The 21,727-nt window shown below is 37.9% G+C and overlaps 1 protein-coding gene across 1 annotated transcript in view; it reads left to right on the forward strand.

Annotated features, from left to right (window-relative positions):
* The window catches only part of PRKAR2B (protein kinase cAMP-dependent type II regulatory subunit beta), a 90,462-nt gene extending 73,605 nt beyond the window's left edge, over positions 1-16,857 (forward strand). The window contains exons 7-13 of the mRNA XM_075719337.1: positions 7,986-8,092; positions 10,197-10,350; positions 11,628-11,729; positions 12,318-12,392; positions 13,973-14,038; positions 14,205-14,343; positions 16,724-16,857. Coding sequence (XP_075575452.1) covers positions 7,986-8,092; positions 10,197-10,350; positions 11,628-11,729; positions 12,318-12,392; positions 13,973-14,038; positions 14,205-14,343; positions 16,724-16,857 — 777 coding nt within the window. The remainder of the gene's footprint in view (positions 1-7,985; positions 8,093-10,196; positions 10,351-11,627; positions 11,730-12,317; positions 12,393-13,972; positions 14,039-14,204; positions 14,344-16,723) is intronic.
* Positions 16,858-21,727: the final 4,870 nt, after the last annotated feature.

Consider the following 21,727-nt stretch of genomic DNA (forward strand, 5'->3'; position numbering starts at 1 on the left):
TCTGGAGCACAGGCCTTATGAGGGGCGGCTGAGGGAACCGGGGTTGTTTAGCCTGGAGAAAAGGAGGCTGAGGGGAGACCTTATCGCTCTCTACAACTCCCTGAAAGGAGGCTGTAGTGAGGTGGGTGTTGGTCTCTTCTCCCAAGTAGTTAGCGATAGGACAAGAGGAAATGGGCTCAAGTTGCATCAGGGGAGGTTTAGATTGGATATTAGGAAAAATTTGTTTACTGAAAGAGTGGTCAAGTATTGGAACAGGCTGCCCAGGGAAGTGGTTGAGTCCCCATCCAAGGAGGTATTTAAAAGATGTGTAGATGTGGCACTTAGGGACATGGTTTAGTGGTGGGCTTGGCAGTGCTGGATTTGCGGTTGGACTTGATGATCTTAGAGGTCTTTTCCAACCTAAATGATTCTGTCATTCTAGAATCAGTTATTGGAGATGTTCTGCAAAAGAACTGCCCAATGTAAATTGCCTTAATCTTTGGCTTAAATGTTTTGAAAACTATTTGCAACTCCGAATTATTTCTGCTCTTTTTTAGCAAACTGCTAAAAAGAATCAGCCAACTTGCTCAGAGGGCTAGTTACAAAATATGAAAAGTGTTACTGAGCCTGACTGATGGGCATGTGCATGATATTTGAGAGGCAGAATAGTAACAACATATAACTGTGGAGGAAGGTTAAGGTATATTCTTAAGGAAAATATTGCTTGAAAATATTGATTATACATCAAAATACAAATTAGATTCTTTGACAGTGAAGAAATAAAATGCCTTTTGATTAGTTTATAAGTGGATATTACACAAGGGAGCTAAACATTTTGAATTGGATCAATAGTGCTGCTAACATTTATATCAGAGTTCCAGGGGCGTATATGTACATGGTTTTATTCTGAAAAATAAATGTGGAGAGCTGTAGACATGAATTCTGTAATTTATTCTTCCTCTCCAAGGTCCTGACTCGTTCATTAGGAACTCCTTTTCTTCCCATGGTTTCCCTGCCTATGTTTTGCTAACTTATTTTCTCTCTCTCTCCCCCCCCCCCCCCCCCCCCCATCCCCCTTCCTATTCTGGTATTCTGTCTACTTCATTACCTTCTTAATATCATGCTGAGCATTATTTCGCTGATATTTCATATTGCTCAAAGTGAGGATAAGGTGGCCAATGGGATGCCATTTTAATTTGGGCTCATTTTAGTAAAGAATAAAGTGGTTTATGAACTCAGGGCCACAGAACTGTGGATTTACTTTGTTCATATGATAGTCTTATGGTTGTGTCTCAGAACATTGTAATTTTTACAAGTCATATGAGATAGGCAAGTCTGTTACTACTGTTGTACTGAAATGCAAGGCAGTCTCATGCCTGCTTAGATTTGTGCCGGATGTCTTGGATCTAAAAGGGAAGTTAATTGAGATTTCCTGTCTACCAGGGAGCACTCCAGCAGCACAATCATCCTTCTTTGGGGGATTCCCAAAGCATATATAATCCCAACATACCATCCAATACTTTTGGGACTTACTGCATCCAGTTTAATAGCTGGAGTTTACCAGCTCCTGTCAAACGCCAGGATTGTCTCAGTTTGCTGTCAAAAGCCACATCATTTTAATTGTAGAAATGTAGCTGTGCCTTCTATCTCCTGAATACATTTTTTTAAATAGTGGGGAAGGATATTTTTCAGAAGTTACTTTTTACATTTGTCATTGATGTGGTGCTTTGGTGTGGGATGTGGTTCAGTGGGCATGGTGGTGTTGGGTTGATGGCTGGACTGATGATCTTAGAGATCCTTTCCATCTTTAATGATTCCTAGTTTTACTTTCATTAAAAAATAATGCAGCCACCAAGCCAGGAAACATGAAATTATTACTCTACCCTTAATTGTTTTAGTGGTGGACTTGGCAGTGTTAGGTTAATGGTTGGACTTGATGATCTTAAAGGTCTTTTCCAACCTAAACAATTCTATGATTCTATGACTTCTGGTGACAATCGTGTCCAGCTTTCCATTTTATCTACAGTGCCTTCATTGATGCAGAATTGGTAGCACTTTGTCAAACAACAAACGTTTGTATCAGCAGCTTAAACACTGATGCTTCTTGGAAACCCTAGTGTTTGTTGAGTTTAGTATGGAGAACTTTGTTCTTTTTCCTTTTCAAAATAGCTCACAGTAAATTTATAAATTGATATTAAGAAGATACATACCTGGCACAGTGGTAGCAAATCACTTGGTAGTCTGGCAGTTAAAAGAGCCATTGGCATTTGGGAAGGACATGTCATGGTCTGCCAGCTCTCCTGAATGAAACAAAAGCTGTCTTGCAAGGACATAAAAGTGACTGGATTTTTAATTTGTGTGAAATGTATACTAAATAAAATGCAGTTTTAATTATACTCAATGTCCATTATCTAACTGATTTTTTTTTTTCAAGGAATTGTCTTGAGATGTAATTGCCATGTTTGTTTCGTTGACTTGAAGGAAATTGAGGCTAACATACTATTTTCAAATAATACATCATACATCTGGAGGACAGTACTTTATGTGATACAAAGTATACGTTAGGAAAGTTGTGAGTGATTATTTGCAGTTTTTCACTTGACCTGGCAAGAAGGATGGAATCAGACACTGTTCTGGGGGGATGTCCTTGGTAAACCAGTTATCATTCCTGTCTGGGTCTTTGTTCTTCTGAATCTCATGTGGCGTCTTTTGTTTGTAACTGATTGTACACATGCACACAATTTTGTACATTTCAGATACGAAATGCCAATACATCAGGCTTGCACACACCTTAATTATGCATGGGTATCACCACAGGCCTAGATTCATAAAGGTACCTGGTAGCTGAGTTGCACTTTAGGCATGGTAAAATATTTCCTAACTTGTAACAGAATGATTCATAAAACTTCTGCTTAGGTGCTATGCTGTTCATAGGCACCATGGTAAGTACCAGAGGTATTTTTTGACATTAAAGTTCTGCTTCTATGCTAGAGGTTCATGTGGCCAACATAGGATAAAGGGGAAGAGGGGGCAACTAGTTTTTGCCACAAGTGTGTAGTGTTTAGAATACTTAGCACATGAAGACTGTCAGAGAGCATCAGCCTCCTAGGGAAATGTTGAAGAGCATCTCTGTGACTGCCGTTGAGGAGAGAGAGCTCAGAGGAGCACAGCAAAGAGGACAAACTAGCAGAGACTTCACAGTTGAGGTAGTTTGTGTAGATGGGGGTTTGAAGGGGAACTGGAAAAGAGTGCGCAAGACAGTGTGGGACTGCTAGAGCTGGTGCAATGACAGTGATGATGGGCCACAGGGAGTGCTCCCCAGCACCAGCTGGGCCAGCCAACCATGGCACATCTAGAGGTTTCAACCCAGATCCAGAGGTAGGATGTGACCGTCTTGGTCTCAGGCTGCTGGGAGTGTCAGGAGTCTCTCCTGAAGGCTGGGGGCAACGGTGGCTTCACGTAGGGGAGATGTGCTGTGATCAGAGTGCTGAGCTGCCAGCTGAAGGAACTGCAGAAGGACGTGAGAAGGACTGTGTAGTCTCAGGCAGGATAAACAGGAGCTTGACAGCATCTTTCAAGGGTCCACTGAAGAGAGAAGAGTGCCTTTCTACAGCAGATGGAGGCACCAGTCTGTTGACCAGACTTGCTCTCAAGTGGTGCTGTGATAGGATAAGACACAACGTGCACAAACTGAAATAGAAAAAAAAATCTGTTTAAGAAAAGCCTTTTTTTACTGTGAGGGTGGTCAAATGCTGGAACAGGTTGCCCAGAGAGGTTGTGGAGTTGATTTACACACTTTGGGACTAAAGAGCTAAGAATACCTGCTAACTCTTTTTTACTAGTTATCAGTCATAGTCATGTGCCCTTCACATTAAATGTTTCCTTAGTTCAGTATTTTGAAGGCTTTAATTACAGGGAAAATGTCATTTGATTGACGAGAAATACAGATTTTGTTTGTCGGGAAATTAAGAAGGATGCCCAAAGGCAGAGCTTGACTGACTACAGTAGATTATTTTGAAATTTTCCATTCTTGTCACCTTTATTCAGTTCACTAATCGGTAAAAACAAACTAGCTCAGAGGATATTCTCTGTCCCTGAGGCCATGCAGTGCAGTATGATGTACATACGTAGAGCTAAACTCTCTTGCACCTCCCTCTCCTCCTAACCCCACCAAACCAAGCAACTAACCAGGGTGGTTTTACCTTTACTGGGAAGAAGCCCTGACTCAAGCATTCCTCCAAGCTATGACGAGGGTTTTTTCAGGAGGAGTGATAGTTGGCACAAGCCAAAACTGTACCAGCTGTGCTGACAATTGCACCAAGAACAAACCAGCCCAGATTATACCATGTCAGTGCTTGAGTCCATCCCCTGGTCCTGTTGAGTTTGTACTTCATAGTTGTAATCTCTGATTCTGACTGATCTAAACAGGCAAAAGAACTTTACTAGCACAGTTCGTTTAAGTTGATACAAAACTAGGGTAGGTACCACCTTGGTCTAGGTAGGAGAGGGAAGGAAACCACATCATCTCCACTTTAGGTGATATGAGAGGATATATCATGCTGGCTGATGCTGATAAGGGAGCTAATGTTCCTTTGCACTCCCGCTTTCCAGCAGTTAAATCCACAGCTGAATGCAAGGGTGATTGAGACAGTAATGATGGCTGTTAACTATGGCATGTTTATTCACTTGTCTAGTAAATTATTTTGTGAAATCAGGCTCTGTCATTAAAGTCCAATTGTTAGAAAGACTTTTTGAGAGAAATGCAGTAGCTACACTTTAAAACCAGAAAACACCTTTATAAAAAGAAAATCTTGACAGATGAATTTGGTTTGTATTGTGAATGTGTCTTCCAGAAAATCTGATTTCCCATTCAGCCTTCTCACTTTTAAGGAAGTTAAAATATTTTCTCTATCAGAAAGATGGTGATTGAAGTGTGCTTTCATGGCAACGACCCAAGGTTCCCATAATTTTCTCAAAAATGTTCCTTTTTGAAGCTTTTACATACTTCACAGTTTAGAATGAAAAAAAAAAAATCCATTGTGCATATTAATCGGAGTATGTAAATAAACATTACATAAACAGTCAAATTTCAAATAATTTGAACTTTAGTTTTGGTTCTTTATATTTGTAGAGTGCATTATCCTTAAGAGAAATAGATGCTTTATTATATTTGAAAAAAATGTATTAAGATAATGAAATTTTAGCAGAAGTCACAAAGATTGTACAACATACATGTTTAATACTTCAGATTCTTTACAAATTTTATTTCTGTTAAAAAGTTTATCATGTTTTTAAAGTATCATTCTTTAGAATATTGATTACCAGATTGCCACAGCATTACACATAGCAGATTTACAGACACTGATATAACAAACCTCTTCCTGTTTTCATTTTACATGTATTTTTTAAAGCTAGAACTGCTTTAAGGAAGAAAAGCTTTCAGACTGCACCATCTTACAAAATACCAGAATTAATTCTGTGCTTGATAACAGATCTACTTTTTAATTCTAAAATTACCCATCTTTATCCTTTCAAAGTAACTATGGAGGGTGCCAGTAAATTGAGCCTCAGTCTGGCAGAGAATCAAGAGGATTCACACAGAGCAAGCTGGGCAAACAAGTTTTGTAATTCTCACAGTAAAAGCAAAAAATACTTGCCTGGTTTGGTTATTGCAGTCTGCTCTGTCTTAATTTTACGTAGAAAGCTTTGAGAAAGGGACCAGTTGTCTTTCAGTTAGTTGCAGTTTATTTAGAAAGTTAAAATACATGTGCAATACTTCAGCAGATAATAGACAGCTCTCAAATGTATTAAATACCTTCAAGTGTTTAAATTTTTTTTTTTAAAAATTAGAACTGTATGTGGGAATTCTACTCTGCTGTCTAAAAAAGTCATAGATTTACCTACCAGAAAAGTGTTTTGGCGAGCTGGATTGATACTTATGAGATTGAAAATGTTTTAACCTGAAATCTGAGATGATGCACAATGAATAAAGATTATAATTATATGTATTATTCCATCAGTACTGCAAAACCCCATCTTTTTAGTTTAATCTTTTTTCCAAGGTGTCTTGGGAGCATTAATTTCCAAGGATCAGGGCCCATATAATACACTTTTCTTGCATTGCTTGCATTTAGAGGATAACATATACCTTCTACCCTCCCATGAAGTGTGGAGCATTCTGCATGTTCTCACTTGTTTTCAAATGGCAGCCAAGAGCTGTTGGTTGGGGAGCCACTTTGCCAATTCAGATGTAAAGCAAGGGGAAGAGAATGTGCTGCTTCAAGTGCTTTAGACAACTAACTGACATTAGGTCAGTTTTGCAGATTCTGTAGGAGTTCCATTTAGTTTACATAGGGAGAACTGAAAAGACTGAAGTAACATTACCTATTAATTTAAGCATGAAAGTTTTTAAAAGGCAACTTCTGTACCTAATTTTCAGTCTCTCCCAATGGCACCCACATACACTTTTCTCTTTCTCTGAAATGAACTATAACCCATTCACTGATAGTAAAATGATCCTTCTTTTTGCAAATACATACCTGTCTATACTAAAAAAGGTACTAAGTAGAGACATAGTTAAATAAATGATTCCTTGCTGGCCTAGGTAGGCTGCATGATGCCTCACTGTATTTTACCATGATCAGCTGTACTGAGGATGGATGCTGCCATTCTGTTGCTCTTTGTGCCCACGCACAGTGAACTCTGTGAAGTAAAATTGTATTTGGCTTCCATTTTTTAAGAAGACTTGCATAACACGGTACTGCTGATGTTTTTAAAAGCTTTGAGTAAGTGAAGAAATTCAAGAGAATAAGGATGGAATTCATTCCACCTAATTTTATGTGTCTAAAAATTAAGTAACTGTGAGTTACAGTAGATCTCTCTGTCATCAGAGGAGAGAAAGGGGACTCTCTAGAGAATGATTCTGAGCTATCTAGTGTGGTTATCTCTGTCCATGGGCTTTAGAAGGACTCTAGAGGACTGGCTTAGGCTGGTCTTGTTTGGAAAGGCAAATGCCATCTTTCTGTGGCTGGAAATGCTATGAATTGAACCATTGTAGAATGTGTGGGGATCTAAATCTACAGGCTTTTCTTTACCATGGTTTTTGCTAGAACCTGCTTGTTCCAGTATGATACATACTTAATAATCTTCAAAAAGTAGAGGATAATTTTGTGTTTATTATCAGAATTTTAGGCATATTACTGGATAAACTGAAAATAAAATTGAAATTATTAAGTTATCTTCTTAGGATTCATATCGTTAATCCACAGTGAGCTGTGTTTGGTTTTTTCAGATGTGAATAGTTAAGTTATAGCAGATTTACACCAAAGGACAAATTATGTAATTAGTGACTTGTTTTTGTTATTAGACAGTCATAATCAGATGATGGTATTTTGTTAGTCTGTTAACATTTCTCTCTAAACATTCGCATTCCATTCAAATTAACAAAGTAGTTTTATAGCCGTGTGTAAATTCCTACTTCCCAATGAGTCCAGCATTTACTTACTCAACCAAAGCACTGGAGACCTTCGTGGTGACATCTATCCCACCATTGTGCAGGCATTGTGTAATTTAGATTTTCAAAATACTTTACAACAATTCTGAAAATTTAAATTCTGTAAAATAGTTCTAAAGACAAAAACAGGTAAGTGTATTGTTTGCAATAAGGGATACAGTTTTTTCTTTTAACTGTATAATGCTATGCAATTGTGAAGGGTGAAATTCTATCTTTGAATGCTGATGAGCAATTTATATTGCAGACAAGATCTGTGTTATCAGTGGCGGGGACAAGAAGGGAAGCTGGGCTCTGAACACTGGAAGAGGAAAAAGCTAACACTGAATACTAAATAAAACTGTCTTTCTGATTGATCCACACATTTATGTAGCACAAGTATTTTCTGTCTGGGAACATTTTTATCTGCATATTGGGAGGCTGGACAGTTAGTTAATTTGAAGAGTAAAATTTTAAAAGCAGATGATAATTTCTTGCTTTGTGTTCTTTTAAATAGGAACAGATGTCTCAGGTGTTAGATGCGATGTTTGAAAAGCTGGTTGAAGGAGGGGAACATGTCATTGATCAAGGGGATGATGGTGACAACTTCTACGTCATTGATAGGTGAATTGCTGTGTCTTATTATAGCACAAAGTATTATGCAAAACTCCATTGAGAAAAATCCGTTTCTTTACTTACTTGTATTTAACTCTTACATATGTTTGCATGGGAGAAATTAAAAAGAACACATGTGAACCAGTACAGGTCTGAGCTACGGAGAGTGGTTTTTGAAAGGTGGCAGATTTTTCATATGGAAATATGTCCCTGTCCTCTTATATATTGCTGGATCCCAAAGGCTGGTTTTGGGTTTTTGGTTTGGGGTTTTTTTTTATTTTTTCACGTGGAAAGAGATCTAACACAAAACACAATGGGAAAAGTTTTACAGCTCAATATTTGAATCCTTACTGCATTTCAATACTATCTGTAGGTTTTCTTGTTCACGTGCTTATTATTAGACCTCGAGTAGCTAAGTCATTACTCTTCATTTGGAGATCTGTACTGGAAAAAGCAGGTAACTAAGTAAAATCCTAGACACTGATTACTGTTGAATCCAGTGAGTTAGAAAGAGCATTTACTTTGGCATCCTTCACTAGTCTGTAGGCACAGGTTCCAGCCAGGTGAAAATACCTATTCCTTGAAAGGAATATTATGCTAGAACTCTAAAAGAAATGGAAAGGTTTTTGGTCAGTCTAGATCAGTATAACCAGCTGGTCAAAAGAGGCGATGATCCCACTGTATTCAGCATTGGTGTGGCCTCACCTTGAGCACTGTGTGCAGTTCCAGGCCCCACAATTTAAGAAGGATCTGAAGGTCCTTGAATGCATCCAGAGGAGGGCAACCAAGCTGGTGACAGGGCTGCAAGGCATGTCCTGTGAGGAGCAGCTTAGGGCTTTGGGCTTGTTTAGTTTGGAGAAAAGGAGGCTGCGGGGTGACCTCATTGCTCTCTACAGCTTCCTGAGGAGGGGATGTGGAGAGGGAGGTGCTGATCTCTTCTCCCTGGGGTCCAGGAACAGGATGCGTGGGAATGGTTCAAAGCTGTGCCAGGGGAGGCTTAGACTGGACGTTAGGAAGCATTTCTTTACCGAGAGGGCGGTCAAACTCTGGAACAGGCTTCCCAGAGAGGTGGTCGATGCCCCAAGCCTGTCTGTTTAAGAGGCATTTGGACAATGCCCTTAATAACATGCTTTAACTTTTGGTCAGCCCTGAAGTGATCAGGCAGGTGACTAGATGATTCCTGTAGGTCCCCTCCAACTGAAATATTCAATCAGAAGATCATAGAAGTGTGTCAGGATTCTTTGCTGAAGAGTCAATGTTCTTCAGCTTTGTGAGGTTACAGTTTGTTGTCTCTTACCCAAAAAGCTGCAGGGACTTCACAGTATTCTGTCAGCCTTGCAGTTCTTAGGTGCAGTGAATCACCTCTAAGTCCCTTATCAATTAAATCATTGTACAGATTTTTGCATTACATTCACATGATTTATCGACACATACCGTACAAATATTCAGCACTGAACAAAATGATGGCTCAGCGTCAATGGGGATGGTTACATCATGTTTCACAAGATACCGGATTTTACTGCATTCTCAAAGCAAAATAGAGTTGCTAATTCAATGATAGGGAGAAGAAATCCACACTATATTATATAAATACATATCTTTATTTCATAATCTTATGTTGCTTTTCATATACATTCCTTCTGTTTCCTGCATATCCTCTATTTATTACATTATAAATTACTGCTTCAAAGTGTTTTAAATGTTAAATAACCTGTATTATTATTTCAGCGATCATATCATAGCAATTTTTGCAAAGACTTTTACATTTGTATTTAGTGTGCTTAAGATGAAATTAAGAAACAGGTACTAAGTTAGATCTTAATTTTTAATGAGTTCTGGTGATCAATAGATCACTGTACATCTAGTCTATCTTTAAACTGAGTTAATGTAAAAACTAATAACCCTATCCTTCCCTTGAAAAAGGAACTACTTTTATTATTTATGGAAGTGATTGAGATGTCTCTGTGAGGTGTTTAATATCATTTAAACAAGCGAATGTAAGTTTCAAATGCTTTATCTTTGGAATTCATGGTATAAAAAAATAGAGTGAGAGGCTGCTTAGCAAAGACCAGGACTGGATTCTACTCACTGTATTTATATATTTTATTAACAGAGGTACATATGATATTTATGTAAAATGCGATGGTGTTGGGAGGTGTGTTGGAACCTATGATAACCGAGGAAGCTTTGGTGAGTTGGCCTTAATGTACAATACACCCAGAGCAGCTACAATTATAGCTACCTCTCCTGGTGCCATCTGGGGTTTGGTAAGTGAAATACTTGTTTTAAGATATTTGTTTTAATTATTTAATATAAATTGCACTGGTATCCTATATCAGCATTAAAAAAAAATAATTACAATTTTGGAAAGTTTAATTTTAAAAATTCAGACAGCTCTCAATATGATACTGTCTTTTTCCAGAATCTGCAGAAGCCAACCTGAGGCTTAAGAAAACACTGAGTTTTTAAAAAATCATTTTGCTTTATTCTATTTTAAGGATAATTTAAAAAATTGCAAACCACTTAATTACTTAGACACACATATAAAATGTTTTCCCACATCTTGATAGGAAATGCCTTTGGTTCCAGAGTAAAATTCAAATATGAGGTGATTTATCAGTGTTATACTATCTGGATCTTTGACAACAGTAATAGAATTTACCAAAAGAGTAAAACTGGGATAGCCATCTTCTTCAAGATGTACATATCAGTCTAATGACTGATCCCAAGATACCATTTTCCTGTTGAAGTAAATCGCATGGTTTTTCACCAACTTAATCCATATGACTTTTGGGATCATGGCTGAGTTTAGGAACTGTAAGAATGGGTTTAAATTGGATTGGGTTGTATTGGCCAGCAAGTCCCATCTGTAGCAGTGAAGGCTTGCAAAGCATTTCACCTGTCTGTCACCAGGACACAGTCATATGGAGTTAAGAGAAGAAAATAGCATATGTGTAGTTTTTCCATCTGTCTGCTTCACCTGGATTGCCAAATACTAAGGAATGTCCAGTTAGCTGTTTAGGGCAGCAGTGAGTCTTGTTCTGCTGAAACAGCAGACAGTGAACTGTGACCTAAGACCCAGAACCATGTATTTCGGTTTTGTTTGTATAATAATATAAAAACCTCTTTGAGTACATATCAATATATATGGGACCTCAGGATAATGAGTAAACTTTGTAAATTAAATACTTAAATATTGAGGATTTCTAAAATATCTTAAATTACCCACTCAGCATTCATTGTGTAGCCAGCCTGTTTAAGCTAAACTCTCTACCCTCTGTATGTAAACTCTATGTATTCTCTGCCGAAGGGCAGAGAAGCTTTTCACGTGAATCCGATCAGGAGCTTAATTTCAGGAGCTCTTGGTTGACCTCTAGAGGAATCTTTCTCAACTGACTGCATGGGGAGACTAGCCAGCTAGTTTGACAGCTACATTGGGTGACTGAAATTGGGTAATTTGAACATACTCAGCCATTTCTAAAGTATTTTCTACCACACACATATTTTCTGTTAATAAGCTCTCTTTTTCTCTGTGTGTTTACAGGACAGAGTAACGTTCCGAAGAATCATTGTAAAAAATAATGCCAAAAAGAGAAGAATGTATGAAAATTTTATTGAGTCATTGCCATTCCTTAAATCTTTAGAAGTAAGATTTCTATTGCATTATTTTAATGGCTGTATCAGAGGTACCTGATAAGATTCTGCTTTTGCAGAGTTTAAATTTGGAATTCAGATTTTCTCCACAATAAAATTTTGCACACTTTTGTTTTGGAGAAAGACCATAGTTTTGATATTTCTAAATTTCAGGATAAAGAACTACTGTTAATATTATATATTTTTTAAAAACTGTATTTTTTGTCCTTTTCCTTAAGCTTAATTTTACTAAATATTAGCTAATAAAATTAAACAATTACTTAGGGAATTTCAGAATATTTTCATTTAACAGCTATATTTTTACATACATGCTTTTCTTAAAATCATTTTTGAAGACTTGGGATATACAGACTTCTTGCAAAAATGGAAGCTCTATCAAAACATCGATCTGTTAAAACTATAATATACCCTCTGGAACGCTATTCAGCACTTCTTCCTTTTTTTAATGATTATCAAAACAGGAAAATAAAGATACACTATTCTGTGCAAAGATTCATGAAAAAAAATATGAAAGGGCTTTCTAAATATAATATCATAATGTTAACTAAATATTTCTAACATTTTCTTTTTTTAAATAAAGGTATCTGAGCGTTTAAAAGTGGTTGATGTGATTGGCACCAAAGTGTACAAAGATGGAGAACAAATCATTGCTCAGGTACAGTTTATTTCTAGTTTTAGTTTTTCTTTTCTGATAGATAACATGATAATCATTACCTATAGGCAATACATACATGGTTGACAGCCGGCTGAACATGAGCCAGCAGTGTGCCCAGGTGGCCAAGAAGGCCAACAGCATCCTGGCTTGTATCAGGAATGGTGTGGCCAGCAGGAGCAGGGAGGTGATTGTCCCCCTGTACTCGGCGCTGGTGAGGCCACACCTGGAATACTGTGTCCAGTTTTGGGCCCCTCACCACAAGAAAGACATTGAGGTGCTGGAGCGTGTCCAGAGAAGGGCAACGACGCTGGTGAAGGGTCTGGAGCACAGGGCTTATGAGGAGCGGTTGAAGGAACTGGAGTTGTTTAGCCTGGAGAAGAGGAGGCTGAGGGGAGACCTTATCACTTTCTACAACTCCCTGAAAGGAGGTTGTAGTGAGGTGGGTGTTGGTCTCTTCTCCCAAGTAGTTAGCGATAGGACGAGAGGAAATGGGCTCAAGCTGTGCCAGGGGAGGTTTAGGTTGGATATTAGGAAAAATTTCTTTACGGAAAGGGTAGTCAAGCATTGGAACAGGCTGCCCAGAGAGGTGGTGGAGTCACCATCCCTGGAAGTGTTCAAAAAATGGGTAGATGTGGCACTTTGGGACATGGTTTAGTGGGCACGGTGGTGTTGGGTTGATGGTTGGACTTGATGATCTTAGAGATCCTTTCCAACCTTAATGATTCCTAGATTTTACTTTCATTAAAAATAATCCAGCCACCAAGCCAGGAAACACGAAATTGCTACTCTACCCTTAATTGGTTTAGTGTGGACTTGGTAGTGTTAGGTTAATGGTTGGACTGGATGATCTTAAAGGTCTTTTCCAACCTAAATGATTCTATGATTCTATACTTTTAAACTATGATTTTTCTTTCTCAGATGAAATAAAAACAGTGAATCTTGCAGCTAAGAGAGGTGATTATTTTGTTTCAGAAGCTAATTTTTCACTTACAGTACTTTGAAAAACTTCCCTCTGTTGGTATGAATAAAGGACTCAACATTTTTAGTATACTTAGAAATTCAAACTACATAAAAAAATGATTGCTTCCAATAAGGAGCACTGAAGACTTACCTTGTTTTTATTGTTAAAATATGGTAATCTTTTGAAGAAGAACGTAGAAGTAAACTCTTCAGGGTAGGCAACTGAGATTGTCTTGCCCCAGAAGAATTATCAGATATCAGATAGCCCTTGGAGGCTTTTTATACTGGAAATTCTGTAAGGGATTTGGAAGGAATACAAAGAGTTTCTCCTGGAGAAACAGGAGTAAGGATCCTAAAATCTTCCATAAAATTGCTTTTCTCTGCTTTTTGTATAAGGCACAATCAGCTATGTTGATGAAAAGGCCCTGCTGTCAGCTCTGTATAGGTGTTTTGATTATTATGTGTCTAGAGTATGGTTTTCACATTAAAAATGATTTCTTTTGCAACAGGTATCAAAAAGAGGAGCTTCAAGGTATTGGCTGCAAATATTTTGTTACCATGAAACTAAAAGGGAAATTTCACATTTCCGTTACTCACTTTATTTTTTTTTTCTTCTACAGGGTGACTTGGCTGATTCTTTTTTCATTGTGGAATCTGGAGAAGTAAGGATTATAATGACAAGGAAGGTAAACATCTCTAAAACAGAATTTTTTTTTTTAATCTTGATGTATTTTAAGTGTTAAACAGTAATGTTACCATTGTTACTAATTTTGCTTATGCAATCCTGAGTTCAGCAATCTCTCTCTCATTCTTGCTCTTCCTTTCTCTTTCTTTTTTTCCCTGATATTTCAGGGTAAACAGGATGTAGAAGAGAATGGAGCAGTTGAAATAGCTCGATGCTCAAGAGGACAATATTTTGGAGAACTTGCTCTTGTAACTAACAAACCACGAGCCGCTTCTGCATTTGCTCTTGGCACTGTCAAATGTTTAGGTATTGTTCAATAATTTTATATCTAATATAAAATGTTACATAATCTATCTGGTTGTTTTTATTGTGAGCTCTGTCTTTCTGCAGAATATAAGATTTAATTACATTTACCCAAATAAGACTGTTTAAGTACATCATCTATTACTGTGCATTCCTATTTACATTATTTATCTGCAAAAATTATTTGCAATTGATAACTGGTATTAAACACAAATTCTCCAACATTTCTCCGATTGCATGGAAGTAAAAATTGTTTCAGGACAGTACAGAGTATTGCTGCAAGCCACTTATAGCTATCCAATAAATGTCTTAATATGCTGCAGAAAGGTAAAGTATTTCTTTTCTCAGTAGACTGACTCTCATCCAAGAAATAACTGTGGTAAAAATCCTGTCCCATTTTATCACCATGACTTAAGCTTTAACAAATTCTTTGTCTGCACCAGCTGTTAATTTAATCATTCTGTCACAGTGTAGCCTCAGGCACAGGAAAAGCAAAGACCATAGGAGTTGTGCTCATAGATGACTCTTCACATCCATTGCTTTTCATGGTCTGATGTTTAGCTCCTAAATATTTGTATCTAATTATCGGAAAACTGTAAACTGCAAAGACAGATCTGGCATTCTTGAATGCCAACTTTATTATCAAGCCAGGAACCAAAAAGTTTCTCACTTACTTATAAGGACAATATTTTTTAAAATCCTTATCTCCAAACGCACAGAGATGGTCAGGCAATAAAGATCAAAGACCACAGAGAGGAAAGAGTAAGAGGCACTGCTGAGGAAAGTGTCATTACCCAGTATGGGCGAGTCACTAAGGTCTCTGGCACTTCCCCAAATAGCAGAGATCTTGAACTTTTCTCAGGAGCCAAGAGACTACAGGTCACCAGGGTGGAAGCTGGTTGAAGTATGAAGTTTCCTCCCTGGCCTGTTGGCTAGAACTACAGAGGATAACATCATGTGATCAAGTAAAGAAAATACTCTGGTCGGCTACTCATTGACATTGCATGTGAATTACTATCTCCAACTTTTTGTACGCTTGCTGGGAAATAAGTATCTATTACAATTCCCACTGTGGGTGGGAACAAATAAAAATAGCAAGGAAATATAGAGTCATAGAATTGTTTAGGTTGGAAAAGACCTTAAGATCATCAAGTCCAACCATTAACCTAACACTACTAAGTCTACCACTAAAGTAATTAAGGGTACAGTAATAATTAATTTCATGTTTCCTGGCTTGGTGGCTGGATTATTTTTAATGAAAGTAAAACTCAAAGAGAATCATTAAGGTTGGAAAGGACCTCTAAGATCATCACTACAACCATCAACCCAACACCACCACACCTACTAAACCATGCCTCAAAGTGCCACACCTACAGGTTTTTTGAACACCTCCAGGGCTGGTGACTCCACCACCTCTCTGGGCAGCCTGTTCCAATGCTTGACCACTCTTTCAGTAAAGAAATTTTTCCTAATATCCAATCTAAACCTCCCCTGATGCAAATTGAGGCCATTTCCTCTCGTCCTATCACTAACTACTTGGGAGAAGAGACCAACACCCACCTCACTACAGCCTCCTTTCAGGTAGTTGTAGAGAGCGATAAGGTCTCCCCTCAGCCTCCTCTTCTCCAGGCTAAACAACCCCAGTTCCCTCAGCCGCTCCTCATAAGGCCTGTGCTCCAGACCCTTCACCAGCGTCGTTGCCCTTCTCTGGACACGCTCCAGCACCTCAATGTCTTTCTTGTATTGAGGGGCCCAAAACTGGGCACAGTATTCCAGGTGTGGCCTCACCAGCGCCGAGCACAGGGGGACAATCACCTCCCTGCTCCTGCTGGCCACACTATTCCTGACACAAGCCAGGATGCTGTTGGCCTTCTTGGCCACCTGGGCACACTGCCAGCTCATATACAGCCGGCTGTCAACCAGCACCCCCAGGTCCTTTTCAGCCAGGCAGCTTTCCAGCCACTCTTCCCCAAAACTGTAGCGTTGCATGGGGTTGTTAGACCCCAAATACAGCCAACAACATCAGCAAAGGATGTGGGTTTTTTTTGAAATGTCAAGTGTCTTAAAACTGTATTCTCTGGAGGAATCCAGGTCCCTCCAGACTTCTTCAGCAGCTCTTGGGTCACATAAATCTTAATATGAAAATATTTTCAAAACAAGAAAACATATTCTAAGCTTATATATGATGTTTCAAGACAGCAATGTATTGGTTGATCTTGGTTTTGCTATGGTAAGTAGTTCTCTTCTGTGCAAACAAAGTATATGCCTCAGTAGCATCTGTCCTGTTATCATTTAAAATTTTACATTGGAATGTCATAAACACCAAGATTAGTGTCTGCAGCTGACAAACACGTTCTATTCTTTCTCTCCCCTTTTATTGTAGTTATGGATGTGCAGGCATTTGAAAGGCTTTTGGGACCTTGTATGGAAATTCTGAAAAGAAACATTGCAAACTATGAAGAGCAGCTCGTTGCTCTGTTTGGAACAAACATGGACATTGCCGATACCAGTGCATGAACTAAACGTTGGAGCAACAAGATCTGTTATGAGAATATAGCACAGTAGTGGTTAGTCCACTGAGAAATTGTCTCTCTTCCTATAGATGCCAAGCATTTTCTGTGATTTTAAGAGTGGGTTTGGGGGTATTTTTTGGACTTAATACAGTGGAAATACTAGTAAACAAAATGGAAATTTAATAAAATGTGGGCTTGATTTTTGAAAGTGCTTAGCATTGATGGTTCCATCTGGCATTAAGAAGACCCATAGTAGCACAGCACCTTTGAAAATCAAGTCCTTTAACACAGCATTTCCTTAAAGAGTAGATTTCAAAAAACCCACGTGATGAACTTGTTAAACCAGCTTCTGTTCTTCAAAAAGGTTACAACTTTTCTGGAAAGACTGTTAGTTTGAATGTGATATGTTGAAAGTATTAGTGCACACAAAGTGTTTATATGTATTAATACAGAAGATATACAGTAGATATTACTTTCTGACTATTACAGTTGTCATGATTTTACGTTGCATTTATCACAGATGTAGTGAACCACAAGAATAATCGTAAGACAAAGCATGACAATGCGTTTTGTGTAACGCTCATGACCCGAATCTGATTTTTGACATTTTGTAATTTGTTTTAAGGTCCTCTTTGTTTAATATGTCATGTTTCAGCACGACATTGTAATATCTTATGCAATTTAGAGGACTTGTATATTTTTGCAATAAACTGCATTTTTTATTAGTTACATGTATTCTGTACAGTCTAGAGTGAGGACAGCTGACGAATTAACCTTAATGCTTTAAAAGCAAAGGCATAGGTTGTTGTCATGTTCTACCTAATCATACATAACCTATATTGTTTTCCTTCTCCCTTGTTTTATATTTATGCATTTTGTCTTCTCTGTGCTTGTTCTCTAGTTAATTTTTTGTTTAGACCTCACCTTTTTTATCTGTTAAATCTTTTACCTATTTCAAATGAAATGATCTCTGTATATCTCTCTTCTTGCAGTCTAATCTTAGCTATCAAAGACCGAATTCAATTACTGAAGTGATTGATATTGAAAGCCATGCTAAACTAAGCTCGTACTTGAAAAATCCTTATCAGGAAGTACAAAAATATTTTTAATTTGAAAGATCAATACTTCAAAAGTTTTGCACAAGTCTGGAAAGTGTGTCATTGTTGAAGCTAATGTGTCCTGCTTTCAAAAACCTGTGGGTCATTATAAAATAATATCTTTTTAGCCATAATAGCATGGGATACCTTCTAAGACTGAGGAGAGAGAATAGCATCTTAATTAGGAGCACAGGGCTCATTGCTTACAAGGGTCTGTGACTGGAAATTTCAGGCACAGTCCAATTTTAATACTGCTTACTGACCTATCTGTTGATGTATGTGGAAAGCTAGTGCACATAACAGCGATTGGCAGTAGTTCTGCCAGAATGATGTCACAAGAATTGTAGGAAGGCTGCTTGTGCCCTGTTTCAAACACCTGAATTATAACATCTTTCCTTCTTAGATAATGACTTTTCTAATGCCATATATTTGTGTATGTTGATGTAATTATTATCCTATAGTTAGTGATATGTTCTGTCAATTTATATAATCATACCTGCATATGAAATTATGATTATATAATATGATAACAATATATAATTTATATCATACAGTATGGTATAAATTATAAGTCAGATTCCTAACAAAATACAATCTGAGCAAAATTTACAAATGTCTTTTTTTTACCTAGAAACCTGGTAAGAATAATTGCAGATATGATAACTTGCCTTTGTACTTTTGATTTATGGAAAAAAGAGAAGCCTGTTATACTAGAAGGAAATATCAGGTAACCAAAATCTACACTCTTGTCATTCTGTATGCTTAATCTCTAAAAGCTACCTATATTTTGCACTAGCTTGATGTGATTAAGAAAAATGCTAGAAATCTCTTGTATGGCAGTAAACTACAATCAAGGCTATAAATGCCAGTCACGATATTTTCAATATTGTTGGTTATATTTAAAGTTTCCTTACAATAAACAACACTTTTATATAGAAAAATCTATGTTTATTGATATTGTTGCATTTTAATTCCATTATCATAAAGTTAAAAGTGACCTATTTATATTCATTTATTAAAACATTCATAATTCTTAACAATTCCATGTTGATTTTCATAAATGATGTTATGCAGATGCTCTGTCTACTCAGAACAGATGACATTTTGGTGTGGTAATTGTCATAGCTACTTCGTATTTGATGATTTGTTTGTAGTTTTTAGCTGGCAAAAAGCTGTGGAGTGACAAATTTAAGATAATCAGAGGCTTTGGATTTTCTGAGCTCTAAAGTACAGCTTCATGTTGCAGCAGTTTTATTGTGCTGCTCTTGGGGACTGGATGATTTCTGGAATTTTCTTTGTTGGTGAATTCAGGGGGGTTTAACCAACAGTAATAAATTGTTGCTTTGTAAGTTTCGTCCAAATCATTATATCCTTCATCAGTCAGCACTTGGGATTTTTTCTGAATCTATTCATATGTACACTTCAAACATGCCAGTCTTTGTGTCATAAATGTGGCCAGTGTTCACTGTAAGAAGGAAATCATACCAAGTCACTGATTTTTAATGACCTTTCAAAAAAAGGTAGATACTTCTAATAATTTTAAACAATACTATGTCACGTTTACCTTATGAGACTGTGTCCATACTTGGATTACCTGATGCTTCTGTTATTAAAGATTTTTATCGTCCTTGTTTGTAGTCAGGTCGCTAAAGGAATGGGACTTTGGCAATTACTTGGCACGTACGTGTGTGTTTGTTTCTCTCCTCTCTCCCCAACCTCCCCAGTGATTTATAGTTCTGGAGATGATTTAAATTAATTTGACAGATGGCTAAGTTCTAAAGAGGAAAAAAAAACCACCACCAACAAAAAAAAAACCTCCAATGAATTTGTTGAAAATATGTCCTGCTGGGTGAGGAGAGAAGAGTTTGAGAGAAATCCTGTACGAGAAGGGCATTCATGGGTTCACGTTACCAAGCAAAAGAGAATCCACATGGCAGCAAATGTTTACAAATGCCTTAACCATGGGAAAAAATTTCGACCACAGCCCCCAGTCCATCACAAGACACAAGCACTGAGGAAACCAAGCTTCCTATTGCTGATGCCATCACTTTTTAAATGTCATTTGTTTGTGCTTCATGAGATTTCATTCAAGTTCATCTGGAATAAACACTTCTGAAATCATTCCCTTCTCGATATCCTGTTTGAGGTCCAGAAGTGACTGATTGTGGAAGTCTTGGGGTAAAGCTGTGAAGAGCATTGTGAAACTATCTACAAACCTAAACCACTGTCACTCCATCTTCTTTCCTCGTGTCTTTTGTATTCAGTAAAGACTATTCTGTTCCTTGCTGGAATGGTGGGTTTCGTTGTTTTGGTTTGGTTTTGGTGTTTTTGTTTTGTTTGAAATGTTTTGTGCTTTAAGCTTTCTATAAGGTGACTCTGGGATCAGTTACATCATGATTTGTGTCATTTTGTAGTTTATGACACACTTTCCATGGCAAGCATTATTGTTTTTCAATATCAAGAGTTCCCAGATGGGCAAAATCAGTATCTGCTGGTCATCCTTCACACACCTGGCACATCAAATTCCTAGTTGTCTTTTTTCAGATGATTGCTGCCTGTGATAGCTTTTGCTGAACGAAGTGCTTTGCTGAAAGTCAGTTTGCCACAGCATGGGCATTCTTACATGCTCTTGCTAAAGTTTTTATGTTAGTTCAAAGCTCTTTTTATCCATTCATACATGTGATGGTTAGAGGTGTGTATTTTTTTCGGAGTTTCTAACTGTGCCTGTAGTCCTCTAATAAGTATTACTGCAGTTTTCTCTGGGAGGAATTGCCTCTTTGTATGCTGAGTATGTACAGATCTGTGCTGTTGACTGTCTTACAAAATTCAGGATAATTTTCAAATAATTCTGAGAGTTGGATTTCCTTCAGATATATACCAAGGCTGTTCCCAAGTTCTTAATCTGCTTTTTGTCTCAGAAAGATGCTTTAACAGGCTGGACACTCTCACTTCGTGGACCGAAGGGAAGCTGAATAATGTTGCTAAGTTATGAAAAGCCCAAAGAAAATTACATTTTAACATTGTCTCTTCCTTCACCCCATTTCTCTCTTTCTCCCTAAATTATCGTTATTCTGAGAGCCAGGTGAAGAGACAGTGGCAGTAGGGGGATGTAAGGCAAGTGGAGTGACTGGCTGTGTCCATGCTGAGATGCAGTCATCTGGTTGACGGGCCAGTGACTCCCTTCCTCACGCCCTTGTCCTGTCCCTGTCCCTTCTGCGATGGCAAATCAAGCTGAGCTGGAGTGCAGTAATGGTGTTGCCATGGCTGTGTGAATACCATGGGTAGGGTTGTGTTTCTTCCTTAGAACTGGTAGAGGTATATGTATGCATGGGGGAATGGGGAAGAGAGATGGGCCAAACTGTTTCATAAAAGAAACTGTGCCCAGTCAAAACCATGTGAAAAACTCTGACACTAGGTTATACTAGGCCATTTTGACACCATCTGCTGACTCAGCCTTTTTAAATTGAGGTAAATAAAATTAGGACAGCCTAAAAATAGCATCATGGCATGGTATGAATACCTTGTCCTTTCTTCTTTGAGAGTATTGAATTTTTTCAGCTGAGCAGCTATGAAGTTTTGGGAAAGGATAATGCTCTGTGCAGGTCTCTCTGTGGAGGACTAATTCCCTGGCAGCCGAGTAAGCCTCTGGGACCTGCTCCCCCACATCTGTGAAGATGCTGGAAACTCAGTTCTGATAAATGTCTTATTTGGAAAAAGCCATCCAACTTATCACCAAGCTATATCTTCTTTTTCTCTTTGTTGCTTTGTCCTTGTGGA

This window comes from Pelecanus crispus, chromosome 1, assembly GCF_030463565.1.
Source record: "Pelecanus crispus isolate bPelCri1 chromosome 1, bPelCri1.pri, whole genome shotgun sequence".
NCBI lineage: Eukaryota > Metazoa > Chordata > Aves > Pelecaniformes > Pelecanidae > Pelecanus > Pelecanus crispus.